Source organism: Colossoma macropomum, unplaced genomic scaffold (genome assembly GCF_904425465.1).
Source record: "Colossoma macropomum unplaced genomic scaffold, Colossoma_macropomum, whole genome shotgun sequence".
In the NCBI taxonomy this organism is placed as follows: Eukaryota; Metazoa; Chordata; class Actinopteri; order Characiformes; family Serrasalmidae; genus Colossoma; species Colossoma macropomum.
In genome coordinates, this window is record NW_023494801.1 from 36,132,623 (window position 1) to 36,152,244 (window position 19,622).

The window sequence follows — 19,622 nt, forward strand, 5'->3', positions numbered from 1 at the left end:
CTGTATTATGAATTTGTGAAAAATCTTACCGGTCAGATCTTCACTTACAACAAAAAGATGGGAAGTTTCTATAATATGGCGTCTGGTTCCTATCAGCACCACTGTGAACAGTTCTGACTCAGTAAGTTTATCTAGAACGGAGCGTTTCACACCAAACCAGTCGGAACCAGTCTGTTTACATATGTAACACAAATACTGAAGCACAGAGCAGCTGGCTTTTATCTTCAAAGGCTGCACTGAACTTCCACGTTAGAGAGTGAGTGTGTGTGTGTGTGAGTGTGTGTGTGTGTGTGTGTGTGTGTGTGTGTGTGTGTGTGTGTGTGTGTGTGTGGGTTATATGTTATCAGTGGAGTGTGTGTAGCTCAGTGTTATCCTCCCCCAGTAGCTCTGGTTCAGAGTGAAGCCCTCTCTGCTGACCGGCTCCACCAGCAGCTCCAGCAGCCCCGGAGCGCCCGGCACCTCCAGCTCCACCAGGCGGTACAGTGTGGAGTACGAGCGGCCGATCAGAACCGGCGGCCCAGGGGGCACCCGGGGGTCTGGACCACGCAGCCTCCGCCAGTGTATGCGCCAGTGACGGACCAGCTGTGGCGGGTAGCTCCAGCGCAGCGTGGCGTTCAGAAGGACCTTCAGAGAACTTCCATCTCCGTCTCCAGCTCCTCTCTGCCAAACCACGTCATACACACAGACGCTCCGCACGGGGAGAGGAGGCGCAGACAAACTCTCCGCATCCAGCACCTGCACAAACACACAGAACAGGAATTTACCAACAAATATCCATCAGTGTTTGGTGGAAATTCCACCAAATGTTCAAACTTTACACATACTTAAAGGGTTGAAATGTAAACAAAGTTATTCAGAGTGGAAATAATAGTGGTGATAGGAACCAGACGTCTGAAGAGTTAAAAGGGAAATTCCACTGATAATTTAAAAAATTCCCCCATAATTCAGTGTGTGAGGTGTAAACAGAGTGATTCAGAGTGGTTTGGTGTGAAATGGTTCAGATGTCTTTACAGTGGTGGTGATAGGAACCAGGGGTCGCCATGACTACAACACAAATATAGACATTTTATTTACTATCCAGAACCACCAGTGAACCTACACGAGTCTTCTGAGTTTATATGGAATGATGATGATGGTATAATTGAGACAAAGCTTTTAGAGGTGGACGTCTGGTTCCTATCACCACCACTGTGAACAATTCTGACTCTAGAACAGAGCATTTCACGCCAAACCGCTCTGAGTTACTTTGTTTGCATTTTACCATTTAATTATGCGTAAATTGTGGAAAATTGGTGGCATTTCCTTTTAAAAAGAATAATCCACTGTTTTTAACCTCTATCTGCTCAATCTGTAGCCATTTTGTACAGTAATTACAATGTTTGTCTTTTCACACTGAATCAGACAACAACAGAAGTCAATGGGGAGCTTCTGAAGCTACCGTACGCCACATCAGACAGAGATGAAGAAATTTAAAGTAATCTGGTAATTATTACAGTTCACATGACAAAAATGTAATCTGATTAATTCTGGACTACTTCATTTGGTTTCACACTTGTAAATTTAAACCTTATGAAGATACAGATTAATATCCTCATCTTCTTTTTCCCAAAATCACACATGATTATTCATATCAATCATAATGACAGAGTTGTTACACAGTTTATGGGAACACTCAGGCCCTGATTACAACTGGTCACTTTAGGCATCTTAAGTATCAGGATTCTATTTGATGAGGCCACATAAAAATGCGAATGTAAACGCAGCCAAGACGCATTTAAACATACAGATCTGATCACTGAAACTTCAGGAGGTGGACTGAGACGCATTTGAGGCACATTATAGCAGCGTAAACACATCAGTCTCTCCAAGACACACTCAACAACCGAAACTCCTCCCAGTACAATCAAAACCCCTCCCAGTACAACCAGAACTCCTCCCAGTACAACCAGAACTCCTCCCAGTACAGCCGAAACTCCTCCCTGTACAACCGAAACTCCTCCCAGTACAACCAAAACTCCTCCCAGTACAATCAAAACCCCTCCCAGTACAACCGAAAACTCCTCCCAGTACAACCGAAACTCCTCCCTGTACAACCGAATCTCCTCCCAGTACAACAAAACTCCTCCCAGTACAACCGAAACTCCTCCCAGTACAACCGAAACTCCTTCCAGTACAACCGAAACTCCTCCCAGTACAACCGAAACTCCTCCCTGTACAACCAAATCTCCTCTCAGTACAACCAAAACTGCTCCCAGTACAACAGAAACTCCACCCAGTACAACCGAAACCCCTCCCAGTACAACCAAAATTCTTAACCGTAATTCATTAATCATTAATGATAAATGGTCAGTGCAGCTGTTCTGTACCATGATCTCTCCGATCCTGCAGTTAAAGTCCAGATCCTGTTCTGCTCCGTCTCGATCCACGTTAACCAACACCTCGCTGAGCGCACAGCCGTTCAGATCCAGCTGGAAACATCTGCACACGCAAAACAGTGAACAATTCAGAACAGAATTACACTGTACTGTACAAACATACGTCTGAATATTAATACTCAGACACCAAAAGCTATATTGTGTTTTATTCATCTAAATTTACGAGCTTCATTCATCTTTTTTTCTAGGGAAAAAGTTATTAAACAATAATTAATAAACATCTACTTTTAATAAGAATTACTTTAAAATGACAAGATAATCTGGATGTTAATATTATTAGAACTTCATTCTGAATATTAATTTTATTACAACTTCATTCCAGACATTAATTTTATTAGAATTCTATTGTAAATATGTCCATTTTATTAGAACTTCATTCCAGACGTTAATTTGATTAGAATTTAATTCTGAATATTAATTTTATTAGAATTTCATTCTGGATGTTAATTTTATTAGAACTTCATTGTGAATATTAATTTTTAATAACTTCATTATGAATATGATTTTTTTATAACTTCTTTCTGGATTTTACATTTAGTAGTTGGTTTTATCACCACAGAGTAAGTCTCTACATTTTGTACTGGAATCTTCTGAGCAGTACAGTGTATTTATTATGAAGGTGCTTCAGCTGAGAACGTTTAAAATCCCTCCCTGTACAGGTTATTTACTCTGCTGGATTTAATGTGTCATTTTCTTTAAGCCATTTAATGGATTTAAATCAACCCAACATCTCCACACAAACTGTCCACAAAGTGTCTCACCTGGTGGTCCAGCCATCTGCCGTCCAGTGACCGCAGCTCTGAGTGAACTGCTTCACCAACTGATGATCCTCCTTTAACATCACTGGAGACACACGACTGGCTGATAAACACAAACACAAACAGAGTCACTACTGGAGGCAGAAGGACTCGTTTACTTAAAGCAGTTTAAATACTGTAAAAAGTGTGATATAAAACATGAAAATGTGTCTTCTGAGTTTATATGGAATGTTGATGATGGAAAATAGAGGAAAATCTGAAATAATAAGTTTTCTTTGGGGACTATTTTGCCTCACAGCGCCCTGCATGTATCCCTCCACCATGAATGGAGTTTAAGTTCTCTAAACATCATAAAACAGAGTCTCAGACATCAGGCAGTGAATTCAGAACCATTTCATGTAGGAACTTTCTGTGAGGGAGCTTTTAGAGGTGGACGTCTGGTTCCTATCACCACCACTGTGAACAGTTCTGACTCGGTAAGTTTCTCTAGAACAGAGCGTTTCACACCAAACCACTCTGAACCACTCTGAACCTCTCTGTTTACATCTTAACCACTTAATTAGGCAGAAATTGTAAAAATTGGTGGAACTTCCCTTTAAAAACACTCTGAAGTAGTGAGGCGATGGGCAGCATATGTGCAGATATTTTATCCACAGGGACTTTTAATGCACTCACATATTATTTCCTCTGTTCCTGAGTACGTACACAGACCAGCGTCTGTGGTTTTCAGCTCCAGAGACACGTTCACCCCCAACGACGGCTTATAGACGAAGGAGATAAACGTCCTCGTGGCCAAAGGAACGTGGAGAGAAAATATCCTACAGGAGGAACCAAGAAGGCAGAACTTTACTGATATTTAAAGGAACAAAAACTAGTTCACTCCAGATGTAGCTGATCAGCCGAGACTCGTTTGGTGTCTGAAGTTTGCTTCTTTAGTTTTAGCGCTGGAGCTACGAGGCTAATGTAGCTAAAAATAGGGCTGTACGATACGGACATAAATGCGATGTTGAATAAAGCGCTCAGATATCACGATGTTAGTATGAGAAGTGATAAATTCTTATTAAATTAGTGAACCTCTAACTGGATGTAACACAACTACAGACTTTTCTTTGGATGTGTGAACAGAAGTCTAACTATCCTCTCCATTATAAAAGCCATTCACTACTGTGCAAAATAAAAAGAAATGAAATACCAACAGCTGCTCACATCAGAACTGACAGCACCTTTGTAGTGCACTGAAAGAGAAACAGACCACAACTCAACAGCTTTTCTACAAAGGCTAAACAATGAAGTATATAATTGTTTTTTTATTGGTAATTAATAATAATTGTTTTTTTGTTTGTTTTTTTTTGTTGTTATGAGAGTATCCACTTCATGCCCATAGACCAGCAATCAAGCAATGAAATTTAAAAGAAATATTAAATCAAATTAACCTCTTATTGACCAGGGTATATTTTGGTTTTTCTATCTGAATTTACATGACCAAATCATAAGGCAAATTATTCAGTAACTGCATGAAATAAATGTAATTTTTTTTTATTTGGTAAAAGCTCCCCTCAAATTAACAGAACATGTGTTTTATGATCTACACATATTGCTATATGCTTATAATTTACTGCTGAAAGCCAAAAATCTTAGACGCTCTTTGTATTATTTTATAAAAATAATGTTTACAGAGCAGATCACTGAAGAGACGCCATCTGTTTATAGTTTACAGCCCAGATTTGTGGAAAAATGGGTCGACTTTCAGTAGAAAAAAAAACTGAGTTCAGCTTCTTTTATTATAATGGTTTAAAATTACATCACCATCTATTTGACTGGAGAGAAGACAGTTACAGCTCTCATACGACCCCCACCTTTAGAATGTAGCTTATGAAATATGAAAGTTATGACGAATATGACGAAAGTGCGTTTTGGAACCACCGGTGGTCCCAAGGAGTTGAAGAGGTTAAAATACTCTGGCCCTTTAAGGCCTTGACAAAAGCAATAGCATTTGACCAGTTCTGAATTGTGGCAGCCTTCACCTTGGGTATATACTTATTTTTGTACAAACGCACACAAGAACAAATACATATTTTTGTCCAATCAGTTATTTATTTTGTTTATTTCTTAAATATGTTTGTTGTGACAGCAGCCATCACTGCCTCACACACATAAAACACTAGATGTGAGAACAGTGTGTTTCAGCTGCTGTGTGTATTTTGGAATCGGCTGTTTAGCCTAATGGTTAAGTCACTCATCCCCACTCAGGAGAACAGAGTTTAATCCCAGTGCAGAGAAGCTCTCATTAGGCTCCTAATGGTTTGTGCTGCAATGTAACAACATCTCTCTGGCGCTGGGTGTTTCAGGTCATTTTAATCTAGATTTGCTACATTAGCCTCGTAGCTCCAACTCCGGCCTGACTGAGGGTTGGGGGAAGATTGTTACATTTTTTGGTCACAATATTCCTTTAAAACATGTTAAACAGTGATGTGGTGCTCACCTTGCAATAATTCTGGGTAGTGATTTTGGTAATTTTCCCTCCAGCAGCAGCGAGCTGCCCCCGGCCCAGGCGTCCTCGGGGCAGCCGCGGGTTCTCCACCAGCCCCCATCCTCCAAACTCTGCTTAGAGTACAGAGGCTGGAGCTCCTGAGCGTTCAGATTGAACCAGCTTCGCTCCTGCACCACCTGCAGACACACAGCACGGTGGTCTCACGCCGCTGGCCTTAAAGAGCCCACATTCTGCTTTTTCTTGTATTTGTTTTTTCCTGAGCTCCACTTAATGTTGGTTTTATATCCCAATGGATCCAATGGAAGCTGTAGTGATCCATTCACTTCCTGACAGCCAGGAACAGCACAACGTTTAACTGTTTTCCCACAACTTCCACTCCAATAACTCTGATACAGACTGTCTGCAGGAACAGCACTCCACATCACTTCAATGGGAATGGGTGGGGCTAAACTGCTGTAGGCTGAATGGGTGGGGCCAAAGTGCTGTAGGCTGAATGGGTGGGGCTACACTGCTGTATGCTGAAAGGGCAGGGTCTAAACTGCCGTAGGCTGGGTGGGTGGGGCTAAACTGCTGTAGGCTGAAAGGGCAGCGGCTAAACTGCTGTAGGCTGGGTGGGTGGGGCTAAACCGCCATAAGCTGGGTGGGTGGGGCTAAACCGCTGCAGGCTAAATGGGTGGGGCTAAACTGCTGTAGGCTGAATGGGTGGGGCTAAACTGCTGTTGGCTGAATGGGTGGGGCTAAACTGCTGTAGGCTGAAAGGGCAGGGGCTAAACTGCTGTAGGCTGGGTGGGTGGGGCTAAACCGCCATAAGCTGGGTGGGTGGGGCTAAACCGCTGCAGGCTAAAGGGGGGGCTAAACGCTGGGCTAGGGTGGGGCTAAACTGCTGTTGGCTGAATGGGTGGGGCTAAACTGCTGTTGGCTGAATGGGTGGGGCTAAACTGCTGTAGGCTGAATGGGTGGGGCTAAACTGCTGTAGGCTGAATGGGCGGAGCTAAACTGCTGTAGGCTGAATGGGTGGGGCTACACTGCTGTTGGCTGAATGGGCGGGGCTACAGAACCCAGCTGCTGGAGACATTAAGGGTGAAGCAGGACCCACCTGCCCTTTCCAGTAGACGCTCTTGCCGAAGCCCTGACAGAAAGAAGACACGAAGGGCAGAGTGGACACAGGACGGTGGATGTAGAGGTGATCCGCCAACAGAAACCAGAACCTGAACAGACAGAGAGAGCTTTACGGGCTGGTTCTGACTGAGGACTGTGACTGTACACACTAAAAAAACATGGTCTAAAGTTCTTTAGTAAAGAAAACGGTTCTATATAGAACCATTACTTGTGTATTCATTTTCATCTGTTGATTAGGAAGCGAATCTGAGCTCTGGGCTGTCGAGAGAGGAGAAATGAAACAGCCACGCAGATCACGAGAGCAGCGCGCTGCCGGAGAAGAACCAACGCTGCACAAGCTGCCGTTTAAACAGCTGTCAGCCTTAGCTGGCCAGTTAAACCAGCTACATGAAACTACATTTCTTCTGAGTTGTGCAACGTAAAGCAGCCTGCAACTCACTTGAAACTCAGCCGCAACAGTGGCGACCGTCTCAAATTCGTGAGACATTTCATGAAACAGCCAATCGAAACACTGTAGACCAACGTCATTTAAAGGGTCCTGTCATTCAAAAACAGCTCATTTAGAGTTCAGTGAACACTCTTAAAAAAAGACGGTTCTTCAAGCGTTCTTTAGAAATATATAGAACCATGAACACCCAAAGAACCCTGTGCGTGATTAGAGGGTTTTTACATCATGAAGTGTTCTTCAAATTGATGGAAAATGTGCTGTAGATGGTTCTACATAGAACCAAAAAGGGTTCTTCTATTGTTATAGGTTTGATATTGTCACAATAGAAGAACCCTTTTTGGTGCTATATAGAACCCTGTTCAAAGGGTTTCTATGTAGAACCATTTTCTTTACTAAGAAACTCTTAAAGAACCATCATTGTTCACTAATAACCTCACCAGGCTGAGTGCATGTACAGTAATAAACCTACGCTGCCCATTAAAACCTCAGTTAAACTCAATTGTTCAAACTATTTTTAACCCAAATCTTAAACTAAATCTATAATATACCATTAATTGAATAAAACTTTTATTTATTAAACATGTTCTGAAAGGCTACATTGCTGATCAAAGGTTTGTGATCAGATTAGTAAATGTTATTCAAAAATAACTTCAACAGTGTAGACTGAAATGTGATTAACCAGAGACTGAAAAATAAAAAACAACTGTCTATTCACAATTCATAGCACTTTGGGAACAACAACAAATTGACAAATTTTATTCTGGATATTTTTGTATTCTGTTAATTCTTTATGCCATACAGCTTTCTCAATTATTACAGAATCATGTACTGCACCATTCATCACCAAATATGTTGTTGTTTATAGTTGGAAACCTATTATTAGGTGAGGTATTAACCTATTACCATCATATTAGTCTCATTTTATGCATGCGCTTGCAGCAAAATTGGTTTTCTATGTTTGAAAACAGTGATTTCAACTGTTGAGCAGTACCGCAGGTGTCCCCAAACTTCTGAACATTGATGGGTGGTTCTGTGGACTCACTTGTCCTGGTTTTGGCGGAAGTCGGCCTTGTCGTGGCACTCGTACACCCAGCCGGGAGCGAAGATCGCCGTGGAGAAGCCGTGTTTACGCACCAGCTGAAGTGCCTGAGAGAGCAGGAGCACAAAATCACGGCCTCTTAGTGCTCGAGACACACGGACGGTCAGTCACAGTAACAGTGCTTCTCACACACAGGCTGTATTTGGGCAACCAACTACACAGTAATATATGCAAAAGTTTGCACACCTCTGGTCAAATTCCATGTTGTTGTTGATTTTCTGACTGTAAATAAGTGAATACGTTCCCCACAAAGACACACCTCTGCACATTTTAATACACAGTTACCGTTTATTTGCTGAACTTGATATATTAAAACATATAAAGCATTACATCTGGCCTGTGCAGAGTTACGGCACAGTTATGTTGTTTTATTTTTTGTTTGATGTTAAAATAAATAAAAAAATTCCACTAAAATTTACTGAAAACTTCCACATTTAAGTGTATTCAGTTTTAAGGATGTGTTAACCAACAAAATGCAATTTGTCAAGGGGCTTCCAAAGTTTTGCATACAAATGACTGTCCCATTTGAACATTTTCTAATTACCATTTTGTTCTATTGTTGATAAATTCCTGAATATTTTATTTTGTTAGGTAGAAAGAAAGGCAGATTTTACCTTATATATATATATATATACATATATATATATATATATATATATATATATATATATATATATATATATATATATATATATACACACAAACACACATACATTTATTTATTTACTTATTTATCCCCCCTTTTTAAAACATGCCTGTCGCCCTTTACATTACGTGAAAATTTCATGATGAATGGACCAAAAGAAACGGCCCAAAATTACTGGGAAAAAATACATTATATTACTTTTAATATGGGTACATATATATATATGAAGAGAGAGAGATTAATTTCAGACCTGTGAGAAACACTGATTACTATGAACATCAGCCTGAGTAACTAAAAAGATTTAAATTCCATTTCTACTCCAGGACCCATATTAGAGAAACACCTCAACTCTGAACTCAACTTCAGTACTGAATTCAGGACAGTATCTATTCCAGAACAACAGTTCCTACCTTCATAATCTCATCATGAACTCCAGATAAGAAAACAGCATCACACAAACATCCTAACTAGACTAAACCTCCTAAATCCTGTCCTAACTTTAGGATGAACCCCAACAGGGTCCTCACTTCTGTTTAAGGTCTGTTTCTCTGGTTTTTAGGCAGCTGAGTCAGCAGCATAGTTCACTACCAGCATAATGAGCTCCATTTATTTCTACTGTAAAACGCTGCTTTCACTGTGAGATGATTTTCTTTTCTAACTCTGCGTTTTAAAGATCTCAGACGCTGCAGACTCGATCTCCACCGCCCCTCTGATCACCTTCGTGTGTTAATGTTGATGATGAAATATTACAGTGATGGTGGTGAATAATGAGGAGACGGAGCTGAACGTGTGTCTGTTTATTAGGAGGAGTAGCGTTAGCGCGCTCGGCTAAAGTGTTTGGGAAATGGAGACTGAAACTGGGGAGCGGCGACGCTCTGATAAACAGCAGGGGGCGCTCTCACAGTATTCACAACTTACAGTCTATCACTCTTTAGTTTAGTTTGACCTTTTTTACACCAGTAACAGCAGCTGTCTGACTAAGTTGATTAATCTGATGACGTGTTTAAGATAAGATGCTGTAAGATAAGACTCCTAAATTAACATCAGATTTGCTTATGTAATGTATATTTGTGATAAATCTAATCTTGACCTGTCAGATCTTAAGATAAAATGATAAGAGGTTTCTGTACTACGGCCCCTGAACCACTCCAGGAATAAAGGTTCTCTGACCTTGTTGGTCTCGAACATCCCTCCCACCACCTCTCCTCTCGCGAACACGTCAATCCCAATGTAAATATCAGCCAGACGACCCTGAGCTGCGGAGTAGGAGGCCATTCCCTCCAGGCTGCTCTCCGTCCAGTTATAGTTGGTGAATATGCCGTCACAGGCGTCGAAAAACACTCTGATGGAGAGAGAAAACATTATGACACACTGCATAGATAAGAGAGCATCACCCTGAAGAGCGAATGCTGTCTGTACTTTAGTCCATGTTTATAGATAACAATACGATACAGTCAAACACAATGAATAGGAATACATTTTACACTTCGTGGCCTTTTATTGTTGCTCTGATGAGAAAAAAGCGTTTCAGTACCACAATACTGAAGGACATTTTTATGATAAACAATAAGTATCACAATATTTAGTTGATGATGTTTAAAATATTGGAACAGAGGAAAAAACAGAAACGCAGCATTTGAAAAATACCATCAAAAACTATAAATACAGTGATCTCTATTCAGCATTTCACACCCTGCACTGCACTAAATCCAGTTAAAACAGGACTAATTATGCCCTCTTACTAAACTTAACATGCAGTTTTATTACTAAGAGATTACAATCATGCTTTTTCTGTTCTTACATATTATATCATACATAAGAATGAGTTTTTTATTTTCTGAATAATCCAGTGTTTGAGGTGTAAACAGAGAGATTCAGAGTGGTTTGGTGTGAAATGGTCCAGATGTCTTTACAGTGGTGCTGATAGGAACCAGGGGTCGCCATGACTACAACACAAATATAGACATTTTATTTACTATCCAGAACCACTAGTGAACCTACACGAGTCTTCTGAGTTTATATGGAATGTTGATGATGGAAAATAGTGGAAAATCTGAAATAGTAAGTTTTCTTTGGGGACTATTTTGCCTCACAGCGCCCTGCATGTATCCCTCCACCATGAATGGAGTTTAAGTTCTCAAAACTATCATAAAACAGTGTCTCAGTCATCAGGCAGTGAATTCATAACCATTTCATGTAGTAACTTTCTGTGAGGGAGCTTTTAGAGGTGGACGTCTGGTTCCTATCACCACCACTGTGAACAGTTCTGACTCGGTAAGTTTCTCTAGAACAGAGCGTTTCACACCAAACCACTCTGAACCTCATCTTATCACTTGATTATGCAGACAATGTGAAGCCCAAATGTTCAGAGACAGCCTCTCAGTGTCTCTCAGGTGTGTGTACTCTCACCTGTTGCTGTTGTTGACCTCGTTCTGCCATTTGAGCGTCCCGTTCTCCAGCACGCTGTCGTACCAGATCACCAGACTGCCGGGCACTCGCTCGTGCAGCTGATCGGTCAGATATCGGAGGAACGGAGCCATGTTCTTCACCGCGGTGGCCTGCACAACCAGGAGTGGACAGTCAGCGTGGGCGGAGATGTGTGTGGCTGCACGATATGTTTATCATTATCATATTAACCTTTGCAAAACTGGTACTGCAGAAAGCTGCAACTTACAAATGAACTATTCACAGCATTTGCAGTGCTGATCAAACAGATCTCCAGAACACTAAAAGATACACGTCTGTAATCTTTTATTCATTTTATACAAAATAAGCTTCATGCTTGCTGTATAAACTCTGTTAGTATTGCAGTAATACATTTATTTCATCGTTTAGTTTTGGTTGGAAACAAAAAGGTTAATTTCTTGAAAACACTCAACAGAAAACTGTCCAATCAGGATTGTTCTCTCTGTGGTAATTAAGTAGATACAGCAGGTAGATACAGCTGAGCTGCTCTACCATTGGTTAGGTCACATTAACTACCAACACGATTACGAACTGACAGAGGAATCAACCAATCACGCTTTGTTTTATAAAAGGACCAATTTCATGACTAAACACATCACTAGTGCTTCTGACAGTTCTAGATACATCACTGACTGTAAATGTGCTGTAGTCTAAGCAGTGTTCCGGTTAGTTGTTAGGAATGTTAAACAGTGGCAGCAGCTCTGTGCAGGACTCTTTACTGAGACAGTCACAGTAACACTGATAGACACAACCTCAGATACATGATAATGACTGATACAAGCTTCAGATAAAACACATTGAATGACTTCTACAATTTTCAACTATAAAGGACCGTTTTTACTCTAGAATGACTAAAAATGTTCACGTGAACTGTTATCAGCTTAGTGCTGTTATAACTTTAGAAATTTCATTGAGTCTCTACGAGAAATTAGCATTATCATAAAGGTGGTTTTTTTCCTTGATACCAATATTTGACATCTGTGCCCCAAATTAATTATGGGAGGCAAATCCAGCCAAAAAAGATATTAAAATTAAAACAATAAAATGTAAATGCAAACCTCTTTTTGCCATTTCTTTTTCCAACATCTGCGCAAATATCCTGCCAAAATTGAAAATGAAATGCCTACATTTGCAATTTGATTTTTCACATGAGCACGAGTCAGTTGTGACAAAAATAAAAATAAATGTAAAACAGCTGTTTGTCATTTCATTTTAGTCGTTATTCTGGTTTTTCATGGCCAAGTCTAAAATGAAAAAGCTAAAAGAGAAAAGAAAATCCAAGCTTCTCTTTGGCTTTGGCTTAACGACTTCAGACCAAACACCGTCAGACCAAACGGCCTCAGACAAAAGGTATCAGACCAAGCGCAGGCCTGGTCGAGCACAGACTGGTTCACATAACTTAGAAAACTATTATGTATCTCGATATAAATGCCAGTATAACATTTCCAGTTTTTTCTGACGGTGTTTGGTCTGACGTTCAGTTTCACCAGATCTGAGTCATGATGATGGTTTTCCTGGAGACTCGAAGTCGTTTAGCTTGAGGAATGATGCCATTCTGACTCGGAGGTCTAAGGATGTCCTAAAATGTACCCCGTAGCCCCGCCTAGTGCTAATTAACATATATTTGCATGTTGGTCAGTTTGAAAACAAAATCGAAAAGTGGAAAATGTAAAGTAAATGTCCAGCAGGTGGCGCTGATGTTCGTTTGCATTTGCCTTTTCATTTTGACACCTAAAGCGCATCGACGCCGAAAACTGAATCACAAACCGTCACTTTGCTGCTGATTTATCAGTTTTGCATTTTCATTTTGTCAGATCTGCAGCCGACTGCTGTGAAAAAGAAATAAGAACATAAACACTGCATTCTGATTTTAGTTTTGACCCGTATTCTGCACTTCATGAAGAAAAGCCAAAGCCAAAGTGAAGCTTGGATTTTCTTTTCTCTTTTAGCTTTTTCATTTTAGACTTGGCCATGAAAAACCAGAATAACGACTAAAATGAAATGACAAACAGCTGTTTTACATTTATTTTTATTTTTGTCACAACTGACTCGCGCTCATGTGAAAAATGAAATTGCAAATGTAGGCATTTCATTTCATTTTCAATTTTGGCAGGATATTTGCGCAGATGTTTGGAAAAAGAAATGACAAAAAGAGGTTTGCATTTACATTTTATTGTTTTAATTTTAATATCTTTTTTGGCTGGATTTGCCTCCCATAATTAAAGGCCCAGCTCTCACAGTCAAAGAGGCCAACAGCACAATTTGGTGATTTTCCTGTGCGAGCACACCAGACTCAGCTCATTACTTAATCTATGAACCTGCTCATAGAATCAGTCACTCTGTCTGTGGGGATTCACGGAAATGAGTTTTACTGCAACCTGCAGGTTTCTGGTTTCAACTTCACTCACACTCAGTACGTTCTCGATGTTGATGAGCCAGCCGTCGAAGCCATAGCAGTGAGTGATCTGCACCAGTTTATCTGCAGCGGAGCGATACGCCTCCTCCTCCGCCAAGAACACCTCACACATCTTCCCCCCATCCGTCCACTCTGTGATGAACGTGCCTGAGGAAGACAGAGAAAACACACCAAACCCACACAGGTATCTTCAGCTGCATCACCATGAGCTTTTTTAGAAAGCTGAATATACTGAAGCTTTAAAAAGCACCTGTTCATCCTACAGCAGTTTAGCCCCATTAACATTACAGAGCATTATGGAGTCTTTTTAAATGAAACAGTAGAAGCCATATCGCCCCCTACACTTCCTGTAGTGTATTACAGTCTGTCAGAGTGACTGTGTGGATCATATGAACATTACAGAGGCTTTTTAAACGAAACAGTAGAAGCCATATCGCCCCCTACACTTCCTGTAGTGTATTACAGTCTGTCAGAATGACTGTGTGGATCATATGAACATTACAGAGGCTTTTTAAACGAAACAGTAGAAGCCATATCGCCCCCTACACTTCCTGTAGTGTATTACAGTCTGTCAGAGTGACTGTGTGGATCATATGAACATTATAGATCTTTTTAAATGAAACAGTAGAAGCCATATCGCCCCCTACACTTCCTGTAGTGTATTACAGTCTGTCAGAGTGACTGTGTGGATCATATGAACATTATAGAGGCTTTTTAAATGAAACAGTAGAAGCCATATCGCCCCCTACACTTCCTGTAGTGTATTACAGTCTGTCAGAGTGACTGTGTGGATCATATGAACATTATAGAGGCTTTTTAAATTAAAAACACGTGGAGTAAACAACTTTGCTGGCGAACTATTGCAGCTCAGGTAAGAATGCAGGTTTACACAATCTCAAACTGAACTCTTACCTAATGAGAGAACACCGTGTTTATGAGCTGCGTTAGTCCACACTGCAGGAGGGATGGTGACCATGTGGTGGCTGAAGTAGTTAAAGATGTCGATATATTGCCAGTGATAAAAGACATACGGAGCCCCCACCTCAGTGCCCTGAATAAACCTCAGAAGAAAACACAATGACATGAATATACAGCCAATAACAGTGAAGGAAAGGTCTGCAAAGCCCTTCTTAAACTATGAGATAATGTGAACTCCGTAACTCTCTGCCTAATACATTTGTAACACAATGAATAGTTCCCGTTCTAAAATCACACCTTAACTGAATTATGACTTTTTTAATGAGATTTTCATGCTTGCAAATAGCCTGGAGATTATATTCTTACCATAACAGCATAATTTATTCAACATTATTGCAATAATCAATTAGACCACAGTGAAATCACTGCATTTAAAGGGATTTTTACACCTTTACTTATTGTGTCTGAGTATGTGCACAATATTTAGTAGAATTTGTCACTGCTGCATCCAGATTTCCACTCAAGAATCAACAAAGTACATCAATCCATCCATCTATCTAGCCAAAAGTATGTGGACACCTGACCATCACACCTATACGAGCTATGGGCATCCCATTCCAAACCCTGAAAAACAGCCCCAGCCCATCATCCCTCCTCCACCAAACTGTACTGTTGGCTCTGCATTCCGGCAGGTAACGTTCTCCTGGCATCCACTAAACCCAGATTCATCATCAGACTGACAGATAGAGAAGCTGATTCATCACTCCAGAGAACACGGTTCCACTGATCCAGAGTCCATTGGCGGCGCTTTACACCACTCCAGCCAACACTTGGCATTGCGCATAGTGATCTTAGGCTTGTGTGAAGCTGCTCAGACATGGAAACCCACTTCATGAAGGTCCCGACACACAGTTTTTGTACTGAAGTTGCTTCCAGAGGCAGTTTGGAGCTCTGTAGAGAGCGATGCAGTAGAGGATAAGCCCTGCTCTACCACTTTATACACTCTTAAAAAGACGGTTCTTTGATAAAGACAATTGTTTTATATAGAACTACGAACACTCAAAGAACCATTTACTTGCTTAAATGGTTCTTTGCGTGGTGAAAACGTTCTTGTTGTATATGGTTCTATACAGAACCTTTTTAACAAGGGTTATGTTGCACAAAATGTTGCACCAAAAACTTCTTCTAATGTTACAAGCAGAACCCTTTTTAGTTCCATTTAAGCATTCAGATGGTTATTTGAGTGTTCATGGCTGAGCTGTTGTTGTTCCTGGACTACTCTATTTCTTACGATAGCACTGACAGTTGGCTGGGGCAGATCTAGCAGGGCAGCAATTTCACAAACTGACATGTGGCAACGGTGGCATCCTACAACGGTGGCACTCTTTAAGTCACTGAGCTCTTCAATACATTCTACTGTCAATGAGCGTTGTCAATGAATCACCTGAACTCAATAATTATGAGGGGTGTCCACAAACTTTTGGCCATATAGTTTATCTGTGTATGACCTGACTCTACCTGTCCTCCAGGTATCCTCCCATCATGTCATGGCAGACCAGTGTCCTCCTCAGGGCGTCGGTCAGTGGCGGCTGTCTGCTGGCCAGAGGCACTGTGGCTATGTTAAAAGGGCTCGCCTCGCTTCGTTTCCACGACAACAGTTCATCCAGACTCTTCAGACTGGAGCTGATGGGCTCCGTGGTGTCGGGGTCGTAGTGCTGCGCTGTCAGACAGACAGAACAATCAGGACTTTGGACAGAAAAGCATGTTTAATCTGATGTCGTTCACTCAGTTCCTTATAGTTTTTTATGGTACTTCTCAGAGATCCGGTACCTGGCAGTGCAGGTGGGTCATAGGTTATGACTTCATGAACGCTCACATCTGCAGAATCATCTAAGCAAGACTCGAAACTGTGAAGAAAAAGACAACCTTAAAAGGGGAATTGCACTGTTTTTTTTACAAATTTCTGCATAATTACAGTTCAGACGTAAACAGAGTCGCTCAGAGTGGTTTGGTGTGAAACACTCCGTTCTAAAGAAACTTATCGAGTCAGAACTGTTCACAGTGGTGGTGATAGGAACCAGACGTCCACCTCTAAAAGCTCCCTCACAGAAAGTTCCTACATGAAATGGTTATGAATTCACTGCCTGATGACTGAGACACTGTTTTATGATAGTTTAGAGAACTTAAACTCCATTCATGGTGGAGGGATACATGCAGGGCGCTGTGAGGCAAAATAGTCCCCAAAGAAAACTTACTATTTCAGATTTTCCACTATTTTCCATCATCAACATTCCATATAAACTCAGAAGACTCGTGTAGGTTCACTGGTGGTTCTGGATAGTAAATAAAATGTCTATATTTGTGTTGTAGTCATGGCGACCCCTGGTTCCTATCACCACCACTGTAAAGACACCTGAACCATTTCTCACCAAACCACTCTGAATCTCTCTGATTACACCTCAAACACTGAATTATACAGAAATTTGGAAAATTCAGTGGACTTCCCCTGCATTTGTTTATTCCTTTTAATGTGCCAGCACAACTCGGTAATAACCCACTGTCTAAATGCTGCTTTTTGCTGCTTAAGTATATCAGAGAGTAGTTCCTAGTTTTATTTTGGACCAAAAGGATCCAAAAAGAGAAGAAATAAAGCCGAACAAACCGAAAGCTGGAGGGCCTGAGAAGTTTCACTGCTATTTTTACTCCTGAAGTCGGCTTCCTATACGAATTTTCCGTTCCACCTTAAATGGTGCAGCAGTTTCAGTTGCACCATTTAAGGTGGAACGAAAAATTCGCGTAAATAGTCAACTTCAGCCTCATATTCATGCCCAATTTCCATGCAAAGTAAACCTTCCTGTCCGGTAAGAACAACACATGTCCTGCTGAACTCACTCGGTCTCGCTTCTTTTCTGAGTTTTCCCTCCTGCACCCTCAGAACTCTCCTCTCTCTTTCTTCTCCTGTTAACAACACTCCCATCTCTCTCCACACTGTCTCCCTCCATCATCATTAACCACTAATCAGGAGAAAAGACTGTTTATCACTGCTGCCTTCACACACACAGACATACAGACATACAGACATACAGACACACAGACACACACACAGCCCGCTGCCTTCCGCGTCGCCTCTGACTGGCTTAACGGCGGGATGACGTCACGACGCGTGGGAGCTCCTCCAGGAGTCTCCGCTAGAGGTCGCTGAAGAAGCGCTTAAAAATAAGAACCGCATTTTTCATGTGAATCATTTACGATACACTACATTGCCAAAAGTATTCACTCACCCATCCAAATCATTGAATCCAGGTGTTCCAATCACTTCCATGGCCACAGGTGTATAAAGCCGAGCCCCCAGGCCTGCAGACTGTCTTCTACACACATTAGTGAGAGAACGGGTCACTCTCAGGAGCTCAGTGAACTCCAGCTGTCAGTGGGATTATAACAAAGTGGAAGTGATTGGGAACGACAGCAACTCAGCCACGAAGTGGTCAGCCAGGTAAAATGACAGAGTGGGGTCAGCGGATGCTGAGGTGCATAGTGCGCAGAGGTCGCCAACTTACTGCAGAGTCAGTCGCTGCAGACCTCCAAACTTCATGTGGCCTTCAGATCAGCTCAAGAACAGCGTGGAGAGCTTCATGGAATGGGTTTCCATGGCCGAGCAGCTGCATCCAAGCCTTACATCACCAAGCGCAATGCAAAGCGTCGAAAGCAGTGGTGTAAAGCGCCGCCACTGGACTCTAGAGCAGTGTAGACGTGTTCTCTGAAGTGACCAATCACGCTTCTCTGTCTGGCAATCCGATGGATGAGTCTGGATTTGGCGGTTGCCAGGAGACGGTACTTGCCTGACTGCATTGTGCCGAGTGTAAAGTTTGGTGGAGGGGGGATTATGGTGTGGGGTCGTTTTTCAGGAGGTGGGCTCGGCCCCTTAGTTCCAGTGAAAGGAGCTCTTAATGCTTCAGCACCAAGAGATTTTGGACAATTTCATGCTACCAACTTTGTGGGAACAGTTTGGGGACGGCCGCTTCCTGTTCCAACATGACTGCGCACCAGTGCACAAAGCAGCTCCATAAAGACATGGATGAGCGAGTTTGGTGTGGAAGACCTGACCTCAACCCGATAGAACACCTTTGGGATGAATCCGAGCGGAGACTGCGAGCCAGACCTTCTTGTCCAACATCAGTGTATTATGGTGTATTATTGTATGCGTAAGATTTTTATCTTTGCTGCAAAAAAGCCCGTTTTCTGAGTCGAAGCCAGTCTAGAATCTGCCTCTCCATCCCGCTCCTATAGCCCTGTTCTGCTCAGTTTTACCATTTTACCCTTACAGAAATCTGATAAATGGCCCTATATGCAGGTATGTCATAGAGGGTCAGGCGTATTTTTCAAAATATATGTACATATAAGTGTGCACATCTATGTAAGCATAAAAAATTAGACAAACATGCATAACATATGGTTCACACGTATATGCCTGATTGGTGGTAGGTAGGCGGCCACAAAATTTTTGGGCTAATCATATACATCTGATACATGGTTGAATATAGCCCTGTACAGTCACCGTTCATACTATGTCATGTGTTTACTTGAAATGATTTAATATTTAAATGTAAAGTTAAGTAAAGGTGGGCAGCCGCCCCCTCATGAGCCAAGAGCCCCATGAAAACAAAATCAGATACACTCAGAGGTGAGTAGAATAGCCTAAATCAATACTCTTAGAACATCCAGCGTCTGTCAGCACAGGAACTGAAGACTGTTCAGCTCTATTTTTCCTTTTTGGGATTATTTTGGTCTGAAATAAAACACTAAAGCTCTGAAATCAGAGATGTGAC

At 41.5% G+C, this 19,622-nt stretch overlaps 1 protein-coding gene across 1 annotated transcript in view; it reads right to left on the minus strand.

Annotated features, from left to right (window-relative positions):
* engase (endo-beta-N-acetylglucosaminidase) overlaps positions 1-17,912 on the minus strand; it is an 18,109-nt gene extending 197 nt beyond the window's left edge. Inside the window, exons 1-14 of the mRNA XM_036590491.1 lie at positions 17,689-17,912; positions 16,627-16,703; positions 16,315-16,516; positions 14,791-14,939; positions 13,871-14,025; positions 11,406-11,554; positions 10,167-10,338; positions 8,294-8,397; positions 6,781-6,892; positions 5,676-5,860; positions 3,869-4,011; positions 3,197-3,296; positions 2,367-2,478; positions 1-735 (exon numbers count right to left, since the gene is read on the minus strand). The exon at positions 1-735 is cut by the window's left edge and continues 197 nt beyond it. Coding sequence (XP_036446384.1) covers positions 334-735; positions 2,367-2,478; positions 3,197-3,296; positions 3,869-4,011; positions 5,676-5,860; positions 6,781-6,892; positions 8,294-8,397; positions 10,167-10,338; positions 11,406-11,554; positions 13,871-14,025; positions 14,791-14,939; positions 16,315-16,516; positions 16,627-16,703; positions 17,689-17,804 — 2,178 coding nt within the window. The 5' untranslated portion in view covers positions 17,805-17,912 and the 3' untranslated portion in view covers positions 1-333. The remainder of the gene's footprint in view (positions 736-2,366; positions 2,479-3,196; positions 3,297-3,868; positions 4,012-5,675; positions 5,861-6,780; positions 6,893-8,293; positions 8,398-10,166; positions 10,339-11,405; positions 11,555-13,870; positions 14,026-14,790; positions 14,940-16,314; positions 16,517-16,626; positions 16,704-17,688) is intronic.
* Between the last annotated feature and the right edge of the window lie 1,710 nt (positions 17,913-19,622).